Source organism: Asterias rubens, chromosome 8, assembly GCF_902459465.1.
Source record: "Asterias rubens chromosome 8, eAstRub1.3, whole genome shotgun sequence".
In the NCBI taxonomy this organism is placed as follows: domain Eukaryota; kingdom Metazoa; phylum Echinodermata; class Asteroidea; order Forcipulatida; family Asteriidae; genus Asterias; species Asterias rubens.
In genome coordinates, this window is record NC_047069.1 from 4190831 (window position 1) to 4212017 (window position 21187).

Below are 21187 nucleotides of genomic sequence, written 5' to 3' on the forward strand. Positions count from 1 at the left end.
CTTCAGAGGGAGCCGCTTCTCACAACGGTTAATACTACCAACAGCTCCCAACTGCTCATTACCAAGTAAGGTTTTTTTATGCAAATGATAACTATTTTTAGTAAATACATATAGTGTCCACTGCCTTTAAAGGGGTATGCTGATCCCAAACAAAAGGTTGTCATCACGCAAACTTTCAGTATCAAAAATGTTGTGAAGCCAGCCTCTTTGCAAACTGTGTCAGTAATAAAACATCTTCTTAAAAGTGTTAAAGGCCATGGACACATTTGGTAATTGTCGAAGACCAGTATTCCTGCTTGGTGTAACCCAACATGCATAAAAAAACCAAATTAACTGTGAAATGTTTGACTCTAAAGAGGAATATCTGTGCTTGCAAGTGATAATGCCTTTTTGATTGAATATCATCAAAGATTCTCTGTATTATAAACAAATTTACAGACCATTATTTGAAATGTGACGTCATAAAATGTTTTTGGATTTTGACAAAAATTGCACTAGAAAGGTATCAAACATCTACATGTATCTTTACACGTTTCAAACTGAGGTTTAGAGGCAAGTTATTTTTTTCAATGCTTATAAGGATTCTATACATGTATTTCTGTCTATTGGAAAATGAGTAGATTTCAAAGCTTAATTTGACCTTGGAGCCCCTCATACAAAAATCTGATTCAAGGTTTTGTAATAGATAATAATAATGAACAATATTTATAAAAGTTTTTACAAAAGTTTCAAAGCGCTGTACAGTAACCACAAATAAACACAAGTTATAATAACTTAGCTTAGCATAAAAGTAAATTATGAGTCTTTAACGTGGCTTTGAGGGATTCAAGAGATGAAGCCTGACTGATGTGAAGAGGGAGATTGGTCCATAATGTTCCTTGTACAAATCCTTAATTAATGGAAAGTGTACATACAATTATGTGGAACTTTGTGGAACAAAAGGTTATAGGCTCTATACTTGAATTAATAATAATTTAATAAAAACCTTATTTTTATAGCGCTTTGATACTAAGCGCTTATATACAACCACAGAAAAAAAGGAACTAGACACCTGCTAGACCTACTTCAAAATTGTTTACAAGCTTTCATCATTTTCCCATCGTTGGTTTTTGCTGATATTTATTGTTCACATTATTTGTATCAACAATTACTTGGATATAACTAGGTACACCTACTGTGCAAAGTGAACCAAGAGTAATCCAAAGTATACATCCCCTGATGTGTAGCTGTCACAAATAATTTTAACAACTCTGTGAATAGAACAAAACATAAAGAATTTCTTCTTGCAAACTTTCTCTCAAACAGTATTCCTCCTTTTATTTTGCATTGGACAAGCCTTTCATTTCTATTTAACTAAACATTGTTAGTTGGGGATACAAAACCTTTTACCTTAGGAAAAGATCTGAGGCCTCGAAACCACCCACAGCACCCCACAGTGATTCCTGTGCTTTCGCTGTGTTGCTTTGCTATATTTGCAAAGTGCCCCTTTATTGGAGGGAAATTGCCTTGCCCTTTCCCTGAGTGAAGTTCAAGGAAACTAGATCTAAGTCATGTAGAAAGTTATATTCACAAGACTCTGTAGGCCTTCATTTCAGGGGTGGGGTGGGGGGTTGGGGGGGGGGGGGGTGTGGTGACACACAATGTTTCAGTGCAGATGCAGTGTAATAGTCTTTATTTTGAATTATGAAAGGTACAAGACTCTGTAGGCCTTCATTTCATGGGGTGGGGTGGGGGGGGGGGTGGTGACACACAATGTTTCAGTGCAGATGCAGTGTAATAGTCTTTATTTTGAATTATGAAAGGTACAATATTTTTCAATCATACCTGGGTCCTTTTGGACTTTATTTTCTCGTAATGAACTAACACCCGTTTTCAGACAGGCATTCCAGAGTTGTGTCGAACAAAATGATTGAACTAAGCACAAGAAAGTTTGACATCTAAAACAGTTACATGTAGGAGTGACTGGATGCGCAAGAGGTCGTAAGATCAATTGTTCAGAACGAGTCGGGAGCGCCTTTGTTTCAGACGTCGATCATGTCATGAGCCGAACCTGTTATGTAAAAAAAATGTTAAATGTTAAGTTCGCCTCTCTGTTGAAACCAAAATTTATTTTGGTCGACCTAGAGTTGTTCCTTATCTATTTGGTCTGGCTGAACCAGGTGTTATTTAAACAATTTTATAATCTATAAAATTTGATCCACTGGCTGCCGCTTTCCAGGTTGTAATGTAATTTGGGTGTGATCCCTGGCTATACGGCAGTTAACGATTGTATGGCTTCTGACTGGAACCCCCGAACCAAGGTATCGACAAAATGGGGACACCGCCAACATAGGGCCAGATAGCTCAGTTGGTACATGTAGAGCGCCGGCACGTTAATCTGGAGGTCGTTGGTTTGAATCCCACTCTAGTCAATTCTTTGTTCAACCCCAAAAATCAACCATAAAGGACCGATGGTATAAAAGCAAAAAAAACCTTATACCATCGGTCCTTTATGGTTGGTAGCTTTGCAGCTAATTCTATTTTTCCAAACGGAAATAAACAACACAGGCTGTATACTCCCCAGGGAGCTGAGATGGTTTAAGAATGATTTAAGGCCCAGACCAGGGGTAATAATGTTGAAGCGCTTTGATACACGCTTTGGGTGTATAAAGCACTATATAAAAACCCAAGTTATTGTTGTTATTATTATTACAATTACAGAGAATACATGATTCCGTGTTTTTATGTAAACAAGATATATTTAATGAAAGTGTCACATGTTGGTGATTGGGGTTGAAATTTCCCTTCAAAAATCCATTTAAAGTTAGTATAGCCGTGGTACACCATTGTTCTTCTGACTGAGTAAAGACAGAAATAATGTACTATTCATTCAAACTCTGTTTCAAAGTATTTTCATTTCAGATACATTTATTTCATGTCTAAATCAATCAATGCAAGTGTGATAATATTGTTCAGAAAACAAATATGATAACTTGTACAAATGATAAATTGATCTAGTTATTGAACTTGAATAAATAGATAGTAATGTGACATTAACATGTTGGAAAAAAGAGAAGCAAAAGCTTTTTTCCCCCTTCCCTATAAAGACAAAGACACAAACAAATTGAGCCATGCAATCTTTAAACTGTTAGAATTTCAAAGAAAAAGATGCCAACATCTAGGGAAACTATTGGGTATTGTCAAAGACCAGTCTTCTCACTTAGTGTATCTTAAGTCAACATATGCATAAAATAACCAACCTGCGAAAATTTGAGCTCAATATTGGTCGTCGAAGTTGCAAGATAATAATGAAAGAAAAATACACCCTTGTCACACAAAGTTGTGTGCATTTACAATGTAGCTGGTTGATTTCGAGACCTCAAATTCTAAATCTGAGGTCTCGAAATCAAATTGGTTGAAAATTACTTCTTTCTGGAAAACTATGGCAATTCAGAGGGAGCCGTTTCTCACAAAGTTTTATACCATCAACCTCTCCCCATTACTGGTTATCAAGTAAGGTTTTATGCTAATAATTATTTTGAGTAATTACCAATAGTGTCCACTGCCTTTAATACATAGCGTTAACATAACAATTAAAGCTTTCTACCTAGGATTATTTGTAGCTCTTTCTTTGCAAAGGAAAGATATATAAAATTGGATTGTACAAAACAGCAATGTGTTCTTTAATACATTCATGTAGCCTTGGGTCGATTTTCCAAAGAGCTATTTAAGATTGATCTTAACTGCAAATCAATTGTTGTTGCTAAGTAAAATGTGATGACACAATTCTAATGACTATGGTAATACTGACAATGTTTGCCTTGCGATGAATGTTGTTTCTTTGTAAAAATGGGCCCATGAAGTTGTAGTGGGAATACAATTCAGAAAGGTAGCAGTACTTTAAGTAGAGCAAGTATTTTGCGACGAGATAGAACTTATTAAATTATAAATTACTCCTTGATTTAATTCAATTATTAAATAAGAAACTCAGCGGGAAGTATCACGTTGCTAAATAGTTGCCTATATTAGAATGGATCTATGTAATTCTATTTAGCTGATTTTGTTTGTGAGAATGAATTATTAATGATCGATGTGATATTTTCTCCTTCTTACAATCTGCAGACTCCATCCAACAGGATGAGTCAAGATGTAATTTACATCTCATCATTGGATCCAGAAAGTCACTGACTGTATTGGGAGTCATGAAGCTGGATATGCATGTCAACTGCCTCTTACTGCCGTTCAAGGCGATCTATTTCTTCCTACTAGCAGGTTAGTCAAGTTGTTCTTTCGTTAAAGTTGCATCTGGGATAAAGAATATTAATTATATATATTTTTTTGGCCCATATACATTGTACATCGATGTGTGGTTAGCACTGTATACTCAGTACTTTCCAAAGTTCTGTGAAAAAAAATCACTATCATATTACTCAGTGGGATTCGAACCCACGACCTTTGCAACTCAAGGCAGTCTATTTTGTCTTACTAGCAGGTTAGTCACGTTGTTCTTTTCTCGCAGTGTTTTGTCTAGGCCTGGGCGACTAATGAAATTTACGACTCAAACTCGACTAGTTGCACCTCAAACAATCGCCACTTTTACATTAGTTGGGACTTGATTTTAAATTCCCAGGCGCAATAAAGTACAAATCACGCTGAAAGGATTGAAGGATTGTGTCACTAATGTATTATTGTGTTTGCAGTCGTGAATAGCTGTGAGCGACACAATTGGTTCACCAAATATACAATCATTTGTGACGTTTTTTTCTTCTTCTTTTTCATGGTGACACAATTTCAACCGAGTAGTTGAAAAACAGTAGTCGTGTCTCGACTAAGCAGCTTGTTTTAGAATACAAAATGGCAATAGAAATCAAGTCAACTTGATTGCCAGTGAAAGCTTAAAAGGTTTGGATTCTTTGTGTAGGACATAAAGGTCCACAGATTTACATTAAACTTACACAGTATCGGTATAATATATAGATGATGATAGTAGAAAGCTTCCCTTAAAATATTACTTGCTGAGGTCATGTAGTTTTTGAGTTATATAAATAAAACAATGTGACAAAAATAATTTTCATCTTAGCAGACGAAAATGTATTTAGCATGTATTTACATGATTGAAACCTTACTCTGTGATCTTGATTTTTTTTTAGCAAAAACTTGGGGAATAATGAAGGTGAAACTTCTACAGATAAATTATATTATTCACAGTGAGTAGGGATTCATGTCATGGCCAAATACTTGATCTACAAAAAAGGTACAAAACCCCTTTAATATAGGAGAGTGTGGTGGTACCGGTATTCGTTTTTAACAATGCACATCTCTGCATTTACTACCACCTTCAGGTGGGTATTGAATACATCAGATCAATAACGACCCACATCTCCCACAGTGCGAGTCGACACGCCATTAAGCCAGTTCACTGTGTCTCGTTTGTCTCACTTCACTTTGCACTTGCAAACATTCAAAAGGGTTGTCCATGAATTGCTCTTTATATTTTGCTTCTGAATTTTCTCTTGGATGGCGTGATTGAAAAATGACAATAAATATGAGTGTGGGATTCAACTTTGCCCCTGATTATTGAATACACCACAGAGACATTGTGAAGTAACTTGTCAGCTAAGCGCACATTCCCAGTTTGCGGTTTGCAAGCTCTGCCATTGTTAATTGAAAATACAGTAATTGCTGTGCCCGGCACTTTCCTCATTTGAAAATTGTGGACAAACTGAAGTTGCAAGCCTGGTATTACAAATGCAGGTTATTTTCGTACACTGTTTATACTATTGCCAACAGAAAAGAATAGGCCCTACTGACTGTTTTCTACCGAGGAATAAAAAAAAAAAATCGGCTAACATCTCATTACAAATTGCTTGCAGTCTACCGTTTTAAGAATTCTAATGTCACATTCATAAGCAGTTCTTTAGAGTCTACCATGTTTTGGTACAGGATCCTGCTGTTTTCTACAGAAAAATACAAAACAAGGGCTACAATTTCATTACAAAACATGTATGCTTGCAATCTACGCTCCTAATAATAATAATATCGCAGTCTTATATAACGCACATATCTACCAAACAAGGTACTCAAGGCGCTGAGTATATACAAACTTTCAGAAAGATAGTTATTTCATTGATGAATTCTAAAAACCCAGTTATTTAGCACCTATATAAGGGTTTACAAGGTGCTACGGCGCATACAGCAGCCACAGCCAGGAAAACTGGGGCGAACCCCTTCTCTTTTAGATAAGTGCACTGGGTTCTGTTACACAACACATGGAATCAACGCATAGGACCAACGGCTTTACGGCCCATCCGAAGGGCGAAGCAATGGTAAAGTGTCTTGCTTAAAGACAGTGGACACACTTAGTGTTTCTCATTATATACATAAAATTACAAACCTGTGAAAATTTGAGCTCAATCGGTCGTCGAAGTTTCATTAATAATGAAAGAAAAAACCCCTTGTCACACTGAGTTGTGGGCTTTCAGATGCTTGATTTTGAAACCTCAGAGGGAGCCGTTTCTCACAATGTTTTATACGACCAACCTCTCCCCATTACTCGTTACCAAGAAAGGGTTTGTGCTAATAATTATTTTGAGTAATTACCACTAGTGTCCACTGCCTTTAAGGACACAAGTGTCACAGCTGGGGATTCACAGTCTGCTGATCAGAAACACCAGAGCTTGAATTCGGTGCTCTTAACCGCTCGGCCACGACACTTCCATTTTTCTGAGAATTCTCATGTCACAAGCATTTCTTTAAATCTGGTATACAATGTATGTTTTGGTTATTTTTAACCAAACATGCCAGAAAACCTTACTGCACTTCAAGTAAACAATCTTCAAACACTGACACACCGCATCAACCTTCAGATATCCCGTCATAAACGGCAGTTTGGACATGTTGGAATGTTCCAATACAAATTGACATTTTCCTCCTAGAGTGCCCCTTACCAGAGGAAAATGGCTGTGTCCCTTCAAGAGCAAAGTTCAAATTGCTGTGTCCCTTCAAGAGCAAAGTTCAAATTGCTGTGTCCCTTCAAGAGCAAAGTTCAAATTGCTGTGTCCCTTCAAGAGCAAAGTTCAAATTGATGTGTCCCTTCAAGAGCAAAGTTCAAATTGCTGTGTCCCTTCAAGAGCAAAGTTCAAATTGCTGTGTCCCTTCAAGAGCAAAGTTCAAATTGCTGTGTCCCTTCCAAAGCAAAGTTCAAATTGATGTGTCCCTTCAAGAGCAAAGTTCAAATTGATGTGTCCCTTCAAGAGCAAAGTTCAAATTGCTGTGTCCCTTCAAGAGCAAAGTTCAAATTGATGTGTCCCTTCAAGAGCAAAGTTCAAATTGATGTGTCCCTTCAAGAGCAAAGTTCAAATTGATGTGTCCCTTCAAGAGCAAAGTTCAAATTGATGTGTCCCTTCAAGAGCAAAGTTCAAATTGATGTGTCCCTTCAAGAGCAAAGTTCAAATTGATGTGTCCCTTCAAGAGCAAAGTTCAAATTGCTGTGTCCCTTCAAGAGCAAAGTTCAAATTGATGTGTCCCTTCAAGAGCAAAGTTCAAATTGATGTGTCCCTTCAAGAGCAAAGTTCAAATTGCTGTGTCCCTTCAAGAGCAAAGTTCAAATTGCTGTGTCCCTTCAAGAGCAAAGTTCAAATTGCTGTGTCCCTTCAAGAGCAAAGTTCAAATTGCTGTGTCCCTTCAAGAGCAAAGTTCAAATTGCTGTGTCCCTTCAAGAGCAAAGTTCAAATTGCTGTGTCCCTTCAAGAGCAAAGTTCAAATTGCTGTGTCCCTTCAAGAGCAAAGTTCAAATTGATGTGTCCCTACAAGAGCAAAGTTCAAATTGATGTGTCCCTTCAAGAGCAAAGTTCAAATTGCTGTGTCCCTTCAAGAGCAAAGTTCAAATTGATGTGTCCCTTCAAGAGCAAAGTTCAAATTGCTGTGTCCCTTCAAGAGCAAAGTTCAAATTGATGTGTCCCTTCAAGAGCAAAGTTCAAATTGCTGTGTCCCTTCAAGAGCAAAGTTCAAATTGATGTGTCCCTTCAAGAGCAAAGTTCAAATTGCTGTGTCCCTTCAAGAGCAAAGTTCAAATTGATGTGTCCCTTCAAGAGCAAAGTTCAAATTGATGTGTCCCTTCAAGAGCAAAGTTCAAATTGATGTGTCCCTTCAAGAGCAAAGTTCAAATTGCTGTGTCCCTTCAAGAGCAAAGTTCAAATTGCTGTGTCCCTTCAAGAGCAAAGTTCAAATTGATGTGTCCCTTCAAGAGCAAAGTTCAAATTGATGTGTCCCTTCAAGAGCAAAGTTCAAATTGATGTGTCCCTTCAAGAGCAAAGTTCAAATTGCTGTGTCCCTTCAAGAGCAAAGTTCAAATTGATGTGTCCCTTCAAGAGCAAAGTTCAAATTGATGTGTCCCTTCAAGAGCAAAGTTCAAATTGCTGTGTCCCTTCAAGAGCAAAGTTCAAATTGATGTGTCCCTTCAAGAGCAAAGTTCAAATTGATGTGTCCCTTCAAGAGCAAAGTTCAAATTGCTGTGTCCCTTCAAGAGCAAAGTTCAAATTGCTGTGTCCCTTCAAGAGCAAAGTTCAAATTGCTGTGTCCCTTCAAGAGCAAAGTTCAAATTGATGTGTCCCTTCAAGAGCAAAGTTCAAATTGATGTGTCCCTTCAAGAGCAAAGTTCAAATGGCTGTGTCCCTTCAAGAGCAAAGTTCAAATTGCTGTGTCCCTTCAAGAGCAAAGTTCAAATTGATGTGTCCCTTCAAGAGCAAAGTTCAAATTGCTGTGTCCCTTCAAGAGCAAAGTTAAAATTGATGTGTCCCTTCAAGAGCAAAGTTCAAATTGCTGTGTCCCTTCAAGAGCAAAGTTCAAATTGATGTGTCCCTTCAAGAGCAAAGTTCAAATTGCTGTGTCCCTTCAAGAGCAAAGTTCAAATTGCTTTGTCCCTTCAAGAGCAAAGTCCAAATTGCTGTGTCCCTTCAAGAGCAAAGTTCAAATTGCTGTGTCCCTTCAAGAGCAAAGTTCAAATTGCTGTGTCCCTTCAAGAGCAAAGTTCAAATTGCTGTGTCCCTTCAAGAGCAAAGTTCAAATTGCTGTGTCCCTTCAAGAGCAAAGTTCAAATTGATGTGTCCCTTCAAGAGCAAATTTCAAATTGCTGTGTCCCTTCAAGAGCAAAGTTCAAATTCCTGTGCCCCTTCAAGAGCAAAGTTCAAATTGATGTGTCCCTTCAAGAGCAAAGTTCAAATTGATGTGCCCCTTCAAGAGCAAAGTTCAAATTGATGTGTCCCTTTAAGAGCAAAGTTCAAATTGATGTGTCCCTTCAAGAGCAAAGTTCAAATTGATGTGCCCCTTCAAGAGCAAAGTTCAAATTGATGTGTCCCTTCAAGAGCAAAGTTCAAGGCCTGTCATTGCCTACATGAACGTACATGTAGGTGCCCTAAAAACGCTCTCCAATCCAGTCAAAATTTACATTTTCCTCATATATAGGGTATTCTTAACCAAGGAGAAGATGCCTTGGTGGCCTTGCCCTTTCAAAAACGAATCATACATGCCTGCTAACATCAGTCTCGCTTTAATTATGAATTATTTCAGTATGTTTAAAACGTTATTAAATTTGTTATCTACAGGAATGTCATGCATTTTGCCGTTCTTGCCGGTCTACATGCACCAACTTGGCCTTTCCGTGGTTGAAACTGGCCTCATCCGAAGCCTTGAGCCACTTATCAGCTTCTTGGCTAGCCCGGTCTGGGGCAGTGTGGCCGACAAATTCAGCAAGCATAAACTCATATTGGTAGTATCACTTATAGGCAGTGAACTGCTCACATTCGCCATCTTTTTTGTTCCATCAACTGATACATCTTTTGTACACCATAATGAGAAGTCAACCAATGAGAGTTGGACTTGGAGTTTAAACTGCAGCTTGCCTGATTGGACTACGAGCTCATTTTGCTGTGATTCTGACCAATCAGAATGCTCCAGATCGGAGATTTGTGGGGACTTTTGTAACGCAACACGGATAATGAGTAGTGCTACAGAGTTACCGTCATATTCCAAGCCTGATTCTTATTTGTATTGTTCATTTTGTATGCCATCAAAAGTACTTGTCAAAACAGCTCCAACACTAAATGCCACCCTACAACACACCGATAAATTGTCTCCTTTACTCAGGGTCAACTGCCTTCAGGATGATGCGTTACAGAAAACACCCAAAGCAAATTTTTCATGTTTTCAAGAAAAGGCAGAGGATCCTATGTGTGTTTCTTCATTGAATCAGACAGTGCTTGGGTACCTCAATGGATGTAATGAATGGACACAGTGTACATGTGCAAATGTAACAACAGAATCCGACTCCGAACTGCCGTCTGATGATGGTCACGTTAGCAACTCAACAGTCTTCATCTTATTCATCATTTTGGTTCTCTCAAGTAAAGTCTTTCTGTGTAATGTGTTTCCTCTATTGGATTCATCCCTCATGTTAACATTAAGAGATCGACCCCAGGACTACGGCAAGCAGCGTTTATGGGGAGCTATTGGTTGGGGCTCCTTTGCTCTTGTAAGCGGTTTTACTATCGACGCAATCAGTGTTAACTCTACCAAGGCCAACTACAACCCTGCGTTTTATCTTTTCCTTGGGCTAACCACCGTCAGTGTGGTATCAGCTGCTTTCATGCCCAATCCGCCGCACAAAGCCAACAAAAAAATGCTCAAAAATTTCTGTGGATTACTGATGCAGTCGAACATCATCACTTTTATCTTTGTGGTGTTTGTCGCCGGGATGTCCTTTGGAATCAACGGGACGTATCTTTTTCTTTTCCTCGAAGAATTAAATAGCCCCCATAGTCTCATGGGGATGACGTTAACAGTCAGCAGCGTTTCAGAAGTTTTCTTTCTGTTTTATGCTGGACCTATCATCAAGAAAATAACCTGTATAGGTGTTGCGTATTTGACATTACTTTGCTACGCGGTGCGATTTCTTGGATATTCACTTATCAGTAATCCCTGGTTAGTGCTTCCGTTTGAACTGCTACATGGCTTCACTTACGGGGTTTTCTGGGCTGCTTGTACAACTTTTGCCAGTGCTAATGCTCCATCAGGAATGACTACAACTTTGCAAGCCGTCATTTCAGCCTTCCATGTTGGAGTCGGTAAGTCAATTTTTCCTGATTTTTTTTTTTAATAGACTCTAATCTTTAAAAGTCCCTAGGTTCATGTTTAAACAGTATTTATTTGGTTAATATAATAAAATGTCTAAGATTCTAAGGGCCTTGTCACACGAGGCAACTTTTACAGGCAACTTGGAGGCAACCAACTGCAGTGCATGCTACAGGACCACTTCGGTAGCACAGGAGTAATTTTTCAAAGGTAACAGTATTATTTCAAGGTAACGTCACCATTTTGGGCTTATTGTATGCTCACGTATGGCCTATCTATGTGCATACATACGTACATGACGTGAAAATTTGGTAACTTCACGTATGGTCAAAACTTGAGATTTTAACGACACATTTTTCTGACGTTGGCGTTCACATTGCTTGTGGAACGTGCAGCTAAACCTCCCTTATATGTGAACTTCCAAGTGTGAATGGATTCTCTTCTGCCTGGAATTGGTTGCCCGTAAATTGCCTCCTGTGACCTGGGCCTAACAATCAAGTGAGGAGACAGCTTTCACATTCAGTAGTGTATTGTGTGGCTTATAATTTTATGTTTTTACAAAACCGGGCTCTGTTACATGTAGCTTCATTTATCAAGCTTAGAAGCAGTCCATCAAGTTCAAATTTCTACTCAGTGTTTTGAACAATGTTGCAAAACGTTTGTTTTTGTGATTTTGGGTTACCATATGTACATGTATTTTTTTATATCATTGCTATAAGAAATATTTGTTGGTATCGTCTACCAGGAGTGTGGGAGTAGAACCCTTATATAGAGCCTTCCTACTTTCTGTGCCCTGAAGGAACTTTTAAAAACCGGTTTTCATATTTGAATCCTTTAAATCGCTTGAAATTAGCCTTTCCCATGTGGTTTTCAAAGTCATGATTTTGTCATATTTGCCTGAAGAAATCACTTTGAACAGATCTTCTCCAAACCGATTTTGATGGTTTGTTGGTTTAACTTCACAGGGAAAGGAGTTGGGACAGTTCTTGGTGGAATCGTCTACCAGGAGTGGGGGAGTAGAACCCTATTCAGAGCCTTCCTATTTCTGTGCCTTGGGACCATTGTGGTTTATTTCCTTCTACGTCGTTTCTTAGTGGATGGAGTGGAAGGGCCGATGGCCGTGTACAGGAAGTTCTCGCTGGTCAAGGGAGAACCAACAACTACAGGTAGGTAGGAATTACTCAACAGTAAATAATAATAATAACATTCTTATGTAGCGTATTGTACAATAACCATCTCAATGCGCTAAGTGCCCCGTTCATTGGGCCAATGACATTCCTGTAATCTTTCTCAGCTCCCTGGGGAGTATACAACCTGGGCAACCAATCTAAAGGCTTTTTAATACACAATATCAACCTCTACCCTCGCAGGTACCTATTTATACCCCTGGGTGAAGAGAAGCAATTAGAGTAAAGTATCTTGCTCAAGGACACAAGTGGCATGAGCAGGTCCCGAACCCACTGGTGACTAAAGCACCAGAACTTGAATTTGATGCTCATTATAGCCACTCTACCATCACACCCTACAAACAGGGCCTAATTTCATGGTTCTGCTTACAGACCATTTCTGTGCTAATGATCACTATTCTCCGCTTACTGTGCAAGCGCCAAATTTCTGCGCTAGCTGTGTAAGCAAAGAATGCCTAGTATCATGGAGTACGCCAAAGCACAAGCAGAAACTCCCTGCTAATCCATGAAATATGCTTGACGTGAATGCCTTGAACTCCGGCCTGCTTCTGTAAGCTTTGATTCTTTGCTTACAGTAAACATAGCCATGAAATTGGGCTGAGATAACTTCATTAGAAGCAGTTTCATGTAAAAATTCCTACTTCAATGTTCTGACATCAGAATGTTTTTAATTTTTTTTGGTGATCCTTGGTTGCCATCATTGCTACGTATGAGAAATATTTTAAAATCTGTTTTGATCTTTGAATCCTATACATTGTTGTAATTGCCTTTCCCATGAAATATGCTAATTACAATCACGCATACATGCAGACACTATTGGGTGGTACAATACGTACACTAGGCAGATGCACATGCACATGCGTCACGCCACCATCAGTTCCATAAAAATATGCTCAAGCTTAATGTTGACTCATTTTGCCAACCAGTAGTGTTAGTGCACGTGCACGATGTGCAAACCACCAGGAAATGTCTACTACAAAATTGTTTAAAATACACTTGTCATTGAAAAAGATCGCTGATTTAGAAAGAGAAGGGGCCATGCATTAGAGAGACTGTGTCTACTTGTAATAATTCAAGCTTTGTACAGAAATCATAGAGACCTAAATGTAGTGGTGTAACTGTAGCTGCAACGGGCAGTGCCAGAACTAAAAATGTTCACCCAGCACTCTGAGCAGAATACACCTGTTCTGCCCAGCACAGATTTCCCCCAGATTGCACTTCAGCAATGATAATAAAAATATCAAAGTCTTAAAGAGCGCACGTATCTACCAAACGAGGTACTCAAGGCACTTAGTATATAGAAAGATGAGTTCTTGAAGTTGAGACCCAATTATGTAGCACCTTACATGTATAATGGTTTACAAGGTGCTACGGCGCATTCAGCAGCCACAGCCAGGAACACCGGGGCGAACCCCCTTCTCTTTTCAATAAGTGCACTGGTTTTTTTTACATACGTTACACAAACACATGGGACCAACAGCTTTACGTCCCATCCGAAGGACGAAGCAATGGTTAAGTGTCTTGCTTAAGGACACTAGTGTCACGACTGGGGATTCCAACCCACACTCTGCTGATCAGAAACACCAGAGTTTCAATTCGGTGCTTTTAACCGCTCGGCCATGACACTTCCACTTGATGACCCTATATCTGAATGTGAATAGTTTTGTTGAACTGCTCGCCCTTGGTAGACTTAATTTGATTTAGAGCCCACTTTAAAATTGTTGTAGCTATAACAACACTGCCTACACGTATATAGTGTGTACTAGAGTTGAATGGCCCAAGAAGATGATACAAGGAAGGTGAATCCTATTATCACCTGTGGATTACAGACCACTGATTGCTTGAGTGATGCTGATCCATTATCTACCATGGTCAGTCCAAGGCAACTGCTCTAATCATCCCGGAACAATTTCATGGCTCTGCTTACCGTAAGCAAAGAATTGACGCTACTCTGGAAGCAGGGTATATATGAATTGCAATACGCGTCATCGACCACCATATCTTTGATGTATTAACAAGGGCAAAGTGCACGCGTGTACGCGCTGCATGTGCATTTGTCCCATGTTAATACATCAAAGATGGCGGTTGATGATGCGTATTGCAATCCATCTATTCCACCTTTATGTCGAGCGTATTTCAAATACATGTCATTTATCCTCTCTCCTTAAGCGTATTCAACATGTTTGTTGAATTGTTGTAAAGCATCATCATCATCCATTATGCAGATTTCTGCACTTCATGTGGTACATTACTAGATACAGAGAATCTAGTAACAAAGCCTTAAGTGAAGTGACAGCACTGATGGAAGTGACTACGCACTAGTGGCTGTCTGAATGTGGAGTTTTCATCAGCTCAATATGGTTTAAAGGGTTTGGGTAGTTTTTGTAGGACTCAAAACACAAATGTCCACTGATAAACATTAAAAATCCACAGTTTATGATGGTAGAAAGCTTCCCTTAAAATAATACTTGCTGAGGTGCTGCAGTTTGGGAGAAATGAGTAACAATTTCACAAAACTAATTTTAGCATATGTACATGTACAGCAGATTTAAAGGATTTGGTACTTTTTCAAAATGTCCACAGATTTACATTCAACTTACAGGGTTTGAAGATAATGATAGTGGAAAGCTTCCCTTCAAATATTACCTACTGAGGTGCCGTAGTTTTTGAGAAATGAGTAAAACAATGCCATGAAAATAAGTTTTTACATGCTCATAATTTTCGTCTCATGAGACGGAAATTATTTTCATGACATTGTTTTACTCATTTCCCCAAAACTACAGCACCTCAGCACTTAATATTTTCAGGGAAGCTTTCTACTATCATTATCTTTAAACTGTGTATAGTAAGTTTGGTGTAATTCTGTGGACATTGTGTTTTTTGTCCTACAAAAAGTACATAGACCCTTTAAAGCCATTGGACCCTTTCAGGAAACAGTATTTTCCAAGCCCCACACTTCGTGTATCACAACTTATATATAAAATAACAATCCTGTGGAAATTTAGGCTCAATCGGACATCGGAGTCGGGAGAAAATAACGGGAAAACCCACTCCTGTTTTCGCGCGTTTCGCCGTGTCATGACATATATTTATAACAAATCTGTAATTCTCGTTAACGAGAATTTATATTGTTTTACCGTTTTCTCAAAAAGTAAAGCATTTCATGGACTAATATTTCAAGAGAAGTCTTTCATCATTATCTTCTGTAAACCCTGTAAATTATTTGTAAATCTGTGAACTTTTTTTTTTTCCTGTACCGAAAGGGTCCAATGGCTTTAACCGACTCTCCTAAAAACATAGCTCTATGATTTTCTCAAAAATTTTACGACAAATGAAGCTGTACTTTCTACAGGTAAATTATATTACATACATGTACATCTTTATTCACAGTGAGTAGGGATTCATGTCATGGCCAAAAAACTTGATATAATCGATATGAAAACCCTTTTAAGATATTGGGAAGTGTGAACTGCACCCATGAGTGCATGACTGCTCTGTAGAGAGTAGAGTAACCAGGGAGATTTAAGAGCAGAATGCTTAGTTTGTGATTACAAATATCTGTTGCTGTAAACACTGACTGCCATTTTGGGGTATAATTTAACATTTGTTTTTTTTAATTTTTTTTTTGGGGGGGGGATTTGAATATTATTATCAACGCTCTTATTAAAGCAAAACCAGAAGAGAGAAGAAAATGAAGAAATTTCAGTTTTAGATTTGGGAGGAAATCCCCCAGAGAATTACTCAGAAGGAAAAACCCACGCAGTCAGGTAGGGACGGGAAACCCAATCCACATAGTGCCCCCTGGTTTTATTGGAACTGGGGTCCCAGAGGTGGAAGGCGAGGAAAGACACCACTACGCCAACCCAACTTCCCTGATATCATGCAGACCAACCAAACGCATTGACATAATGCAGCATTACCCAACATTTGAAAGGTTTAATTTTTAAATGCAACACTAACACAATCTGCAGATATTTACAGAAAATCATTTAAGTGTAATGTTTAAAGCCATTAGACGCTTTCGGTAAACAGTATTGCCCAAGGCCCACACTTCGTATCACAACTTATACAAAATAACAAACCTGTGAAAATTTAGGCTCAATTGGTCGTCGGAGTCGGGAGAAAATATTGGGAAAACCCACCCTTGTTTCCTCGCGTTTCGCCATGTCATGACATGTGTTTAAAATATATATCCGTAATTCTTGAAATAGTAGAATTGATATTGTTTTAATGTTTTCTAAAAAAGTAAAACATTTCATGGAATAATATTTCAAGAGAAGTCTTTTACCATTACCTTCTGTAAACCCTGTAAGTTATTTGTAAATCTTTGAATTAAAAAAAAAATTATGTTCCGAAAGTGTCCAATGGCTTTGAGTGAAAGTACATATTCAAAGGAAAATAAAATGAATAACAGGTTACTAAAATGACAATAAACATTATTGATTGTTAAAAAATGTCTATGATCTGTTTAATGAAGATTTAAAAGGTTTTGATACCTTTCGTAGACCAAAATATTTGGCCACTCACTGTAGAAGTTTCAGCTTCATTAGTCGTCAAGTTTTTGAGGAAAAAGTGTGAAAATCACAGAGCAATGTTTTCAGGAGAGTTGCATAAATCCGTTGTACATGTACGTGCTAAAATAATTTTCATCTCACTGAGACGAAATTGTTTTACTCATTGCTCAAAAACTACATCACCTCAGCAAGAAATATTTTAAGGGAAGCTTTCTAATAGATGTTAAATTTGCTTCGGGGATAAAGAATATTAATTTTTGGTTTTACCCATATACACCGACGTGTAAGCTTTCTACCAGAAGTATCTTTAAATCGTTTAAGTTTAATAACAATCTGTGGATGTTTTGCATTGTTTAAAAGTACCCAAACCCTTTAATTAAATCTGAACATCTTTCAAATTTGGGTGTGGGTGTGAAATTGACATTCTGACATTCTCTGAAATAAATGACCAGTGATCTGCCTGTGAATTCCAGTGCTACCTTCACAAACAAGTACTTTATGGGACAGTTAAGATAATGTTCAATCACCATTTCTCGGCATTGCTGATGAAAGTCAGTAACTTTTCTCGGCATTGCTGATGAAAGTCGTAAAATGCAAATGTCCACATATTTACATAAAAACTTGCACGGTTTATAGATGGAAAAAAAAAGCTTCCCTTAGAATGTTACTTGCTGAGGTGATGTAGGTTTTTAGAAATGAGTAAGACAATTTCACACAAAAAATAATTTTGCAAAGAATAGTTAATTGGCTGATGTTTTGACCCTAGCAGAGTCTTTCTCAAAGCCTCATTGACCCTAGCAGAGTCTTTCTCAAAGCCTCATTGACAACGTAACATGTTTGGACCCTAGCAGAGTCTTTCTCAAAGCCTCATTGACCCTAGCAGAGTCTTTCTCAAAGCCTCACTGACAACGTAACATGTTTGGACCCTAGCAGAGTCTTTCTCAAAGCCTCATTGACCCTAGCAGAGTTTTTCTCAAAGCCTCATTGACCCTAGCAGAGTCTTTCTCAAAGCCTCATTGACCCTAGTAGAGTCTTTCTCAAAGCCTCATTGACCCTAGTAGAGTCTTTCTCAAAGCCTCATTGACAACGTAACATGTTTGGACCCTAGCAGAGTCTTTCTCAAAGCCTCATTGACCCTAGCAGAGTCTTTCTCAAAGCCTCATTGACAACGTAACATGTTTGGACCCTAGCAGAGTCTTTCTCAAAGCCTCATTGACCCTAGCAGAGTCTTTCTCAAAGCCTCATTGACAACGTAACATGTTTGGACCCTAGCAGAGTCTTTCTCAAAGCCTCATTGACCCTAGCAGAGTTTTTCTCAAAGCCTCATTGACCCTAGCAGAGTCTTTCTCAAAGCCTCATTGACCCTAGTAGAGTCTTTCTCAAAGCCTCATTGACCCTAGTAGAGTCTTTCTCAAAGCCTCATTGACAACGTAACATGTTTGGACCCTAGCAGAGTCTTTCTCAAAGCCTCATTGACCCTAGCAGAGTCTTTCTCAAAGCCTCATTGACAACGTAACATGTTTGGACCCTAGCAGAGTCTTTCTCAAAGCCTCATTGACCCTAGCAGAGTCTTTCTCAAAGCCTCATTGACCCTAGCAGAGTCTTTCTCAAAGCCTCATTGACAACGTAACATGTTTGGACCCTAGCAGAGTCTTTCTCATTGACAACGTAACATGAACCAAAATTTATGTTGCCATGTACAACGGATTTACTCCTGAAAATATTTTCTGTGATTTTCACTTTTTATTTCTCAAAAACTTTGTGACTATTGAAGCTGAAATTTCTACAGGTAAACTATATTACAAACATTCATATCATGGCCAAAATCTTGATCTACAAAAGGTATCAATAAATTAAGAAATCTTGAGAAAGAGACAAAAAATAGTTGCCATTTTTAAGAGTAAGGGTCTGTATACTTTTTGTGATGACTCTGAAAATGCATGACAAGAAAAACTTAGGTGGTAAATGAGTACAGTAATGCATTTTTAGAAACAGTTCACCTTGAAGTACTAGGGTTATGGAAAAAGATATCACTTTTTGCCCCCAAAAAGTTTAATATAAGAAGCCTAACTGCAGATTATTCTTCGTGCGTAGACATATTAGCTCCAGAGTTTCGGCGATAACTCAGAAAATGTGACCACCTTTTGAAATTAAATTTCCACAGGTGGAATATTGCATGCAACTGTCAGTCTGAAGAAAAAACAATTTGCCCTTGGAAAGGGAAAAAAAGCTGTGATTAGCCTGAAAAGTATATTAACCTCCTTACCTTATGAAATAGTACAAGTAGGTCAGCCATTGTCCTCAATCAAACATTTCTATTTTTCAAGGACCAAGTATCAAACCCGACAACTACATTTCAATTCAATTCAATTCAATTCAATTCAAAAACATTTATTTCCATACTTCCCTAAAAGGTATTGACAATTACATGTATTACGGAGTACAGCAAAAAAAAAAAAAAATAATAATAATAATAATAATAATAATAATATTTATTTAAAAAAAAAAAACCTTCAATGTCACAGACATCACAAAGCGCTGTACAATTAAAACCAATAAAAATACAGAAGATTCTATTATTACAACAGAAAACAGCAATATAAAACATTAAAAATCAACAATAATGTTGTGAAAAGTAATTCTTAAAAAGGTAAGTTTCAGATAAGATTTAAAAATTTCAAATGTATTGGCAGATTGGATTGCTGCTGACAGCCTGTTCCACAAACGAGGGGCATGTATTGAGAATGAACGATCACCATAATATTTAGTTTTGGCTACTGGCTGGTTTAAGTTAACCACACCGGAGGAAGATGAGCGAAGAGTACGAGTAGTAGATTTCACAACCAATAATTCACTAAGTATCATTAAGTAACAGTAAACATAAATGTAATAAATAGAGTATGGGCCGTTTTGATAATATAATAATAACTTTCGATTTATATAGCGCCTAATAACTAACACTTAATTCTCTAAGCCCTTTACATTAGTGCCCTTGTCATAGGGCCAATAACATCCCTTTTTAATGTTTCTCAGCTCCCTTGGGAGTATACAACCTGGGCAACAGTTTATATCGCTCCAAAGGCTTTTTCATTCACAATATCAACCTCTACCCTCGCAGGTACCCATTTATTCCCCTGGGTGAAGAGAAGCAATTATAGTAAAGTATCTTGCTCAAGGACACAAGTGTCACGACCGGGATTCGAACCCACACTCCGGTGAAAACGCACCAGAACTTGAATTCGATGCTCTTAACAACTCGGCCATGACACTCTACAAATGATGAGCAGAAGCTTGTAAGAAACAGCCAGACAGACAAAGAAACAAAACAAACAGACAGACATGCATACAAAACGACAGAGGAACATAATACATGACACAACAACTTATAATATTCGCAAAAAGATGGCAGAACAGTTTCTCCTTTTTGATTGGTTGAGAGGACATCACGTGGGGGAGTTTAAACGGATGATATAACCACAGCCAGAAGTGTTTAAACATGGGCGTGACACGCGAGCTTGCACCTGTGCTTATAAGACAGTTTATTCATTCCTATTGGTCGAGAGCAACGGCTGGAACAACTTTGCCACATCACGCGATACGCGTGACGTGCATGCCAATAACTCCTTATAAAGAGTTTTTCCCAGAGGGCGTTACCATTTCATAGCTGGAGGGGTGGTTTGTTGAAAGAAATTATTGAACAATTATAATTTTTGCATTTTTTTTAACTTTTGGATCAACAAGTTTTGATGTTTTTTGACCGAGAAGGTATTTATGAATGGGAATAAAAATGTGCTTGGGCGGTGTTAAACCGGCCAAGCACAAATTTATTCCCTTTTTAAAACAATCAAACAGTTCAACAAAACAAAGGTACAAACGTTGCCTTTAAGAATCTTACCAATATGACCAATACATGAGCATCACACCGATAAGTTTTAGACATACATTGTACTCTGTACATTGGAAATAAATTGTAATGCCTGGCTAGAGTTGTTCTTTATTAAATAAGATTGCATTTGACAAACATGTATTCAAGCTTTTGCAATATCATTCCTTTCAAGGGTTTTTAAGACGTATGTCACTTGCTTTGACTGGTCTTATTAAATCAAATGCAATTTACATAAACTCAGTATTTCACAGTAAACAAGATTAAATACAGCATAATTGTGTATACAAGGACAACGTCTACACCAAGCTACAATTAATTTGTATGAAATCATTCAATTTGTTGAAATATTACAATTCTTCATGATAATCTAGCAGATAGCTGGTTATACACGTACATGTACCTTTTTCTTACAAATGTAAACAAAAATATGTGCACATTTCCAATTGTTAAAATGTCCAGATGTTCCGGATGTTGACAAAAAGTTATTGAGAAAT

The 21187-nt window shown here is 38.0% G+C and overlaps 1 protein-coding gene across 2 annotated transcripts in view; it reads left to right on the top strand.

Moving 5' to 3' along the window:
- The window catches only part of LOC117293796 (major facilitator superfamily domain-containing protein 6-A-like), a 39896-nt gene that overhangs the window by 3447 nt on the left and 15262 nt on the right, over positions 1–21187 (top strand). For both annotated transcript variants that reach the window (XM_033776237.1, XM_033776238.1), the window contains exons 2-4: positions 4102–4251; positions 9582–11099; positions 12072–12272. In XM_033776237.1, the coding sequence (XP_033632128.1) occupies positions 4182–4251; positions 9582–11099; positions 12072–12272 (1789 nt within the window). In that variant the 5' untranslated portion in view covers positions 4102–4181. The remainder of the gene's footprint in view (positions 1–4101; positions 4252–9581; positions 11100–12071; positions 12273–21187) is intronic.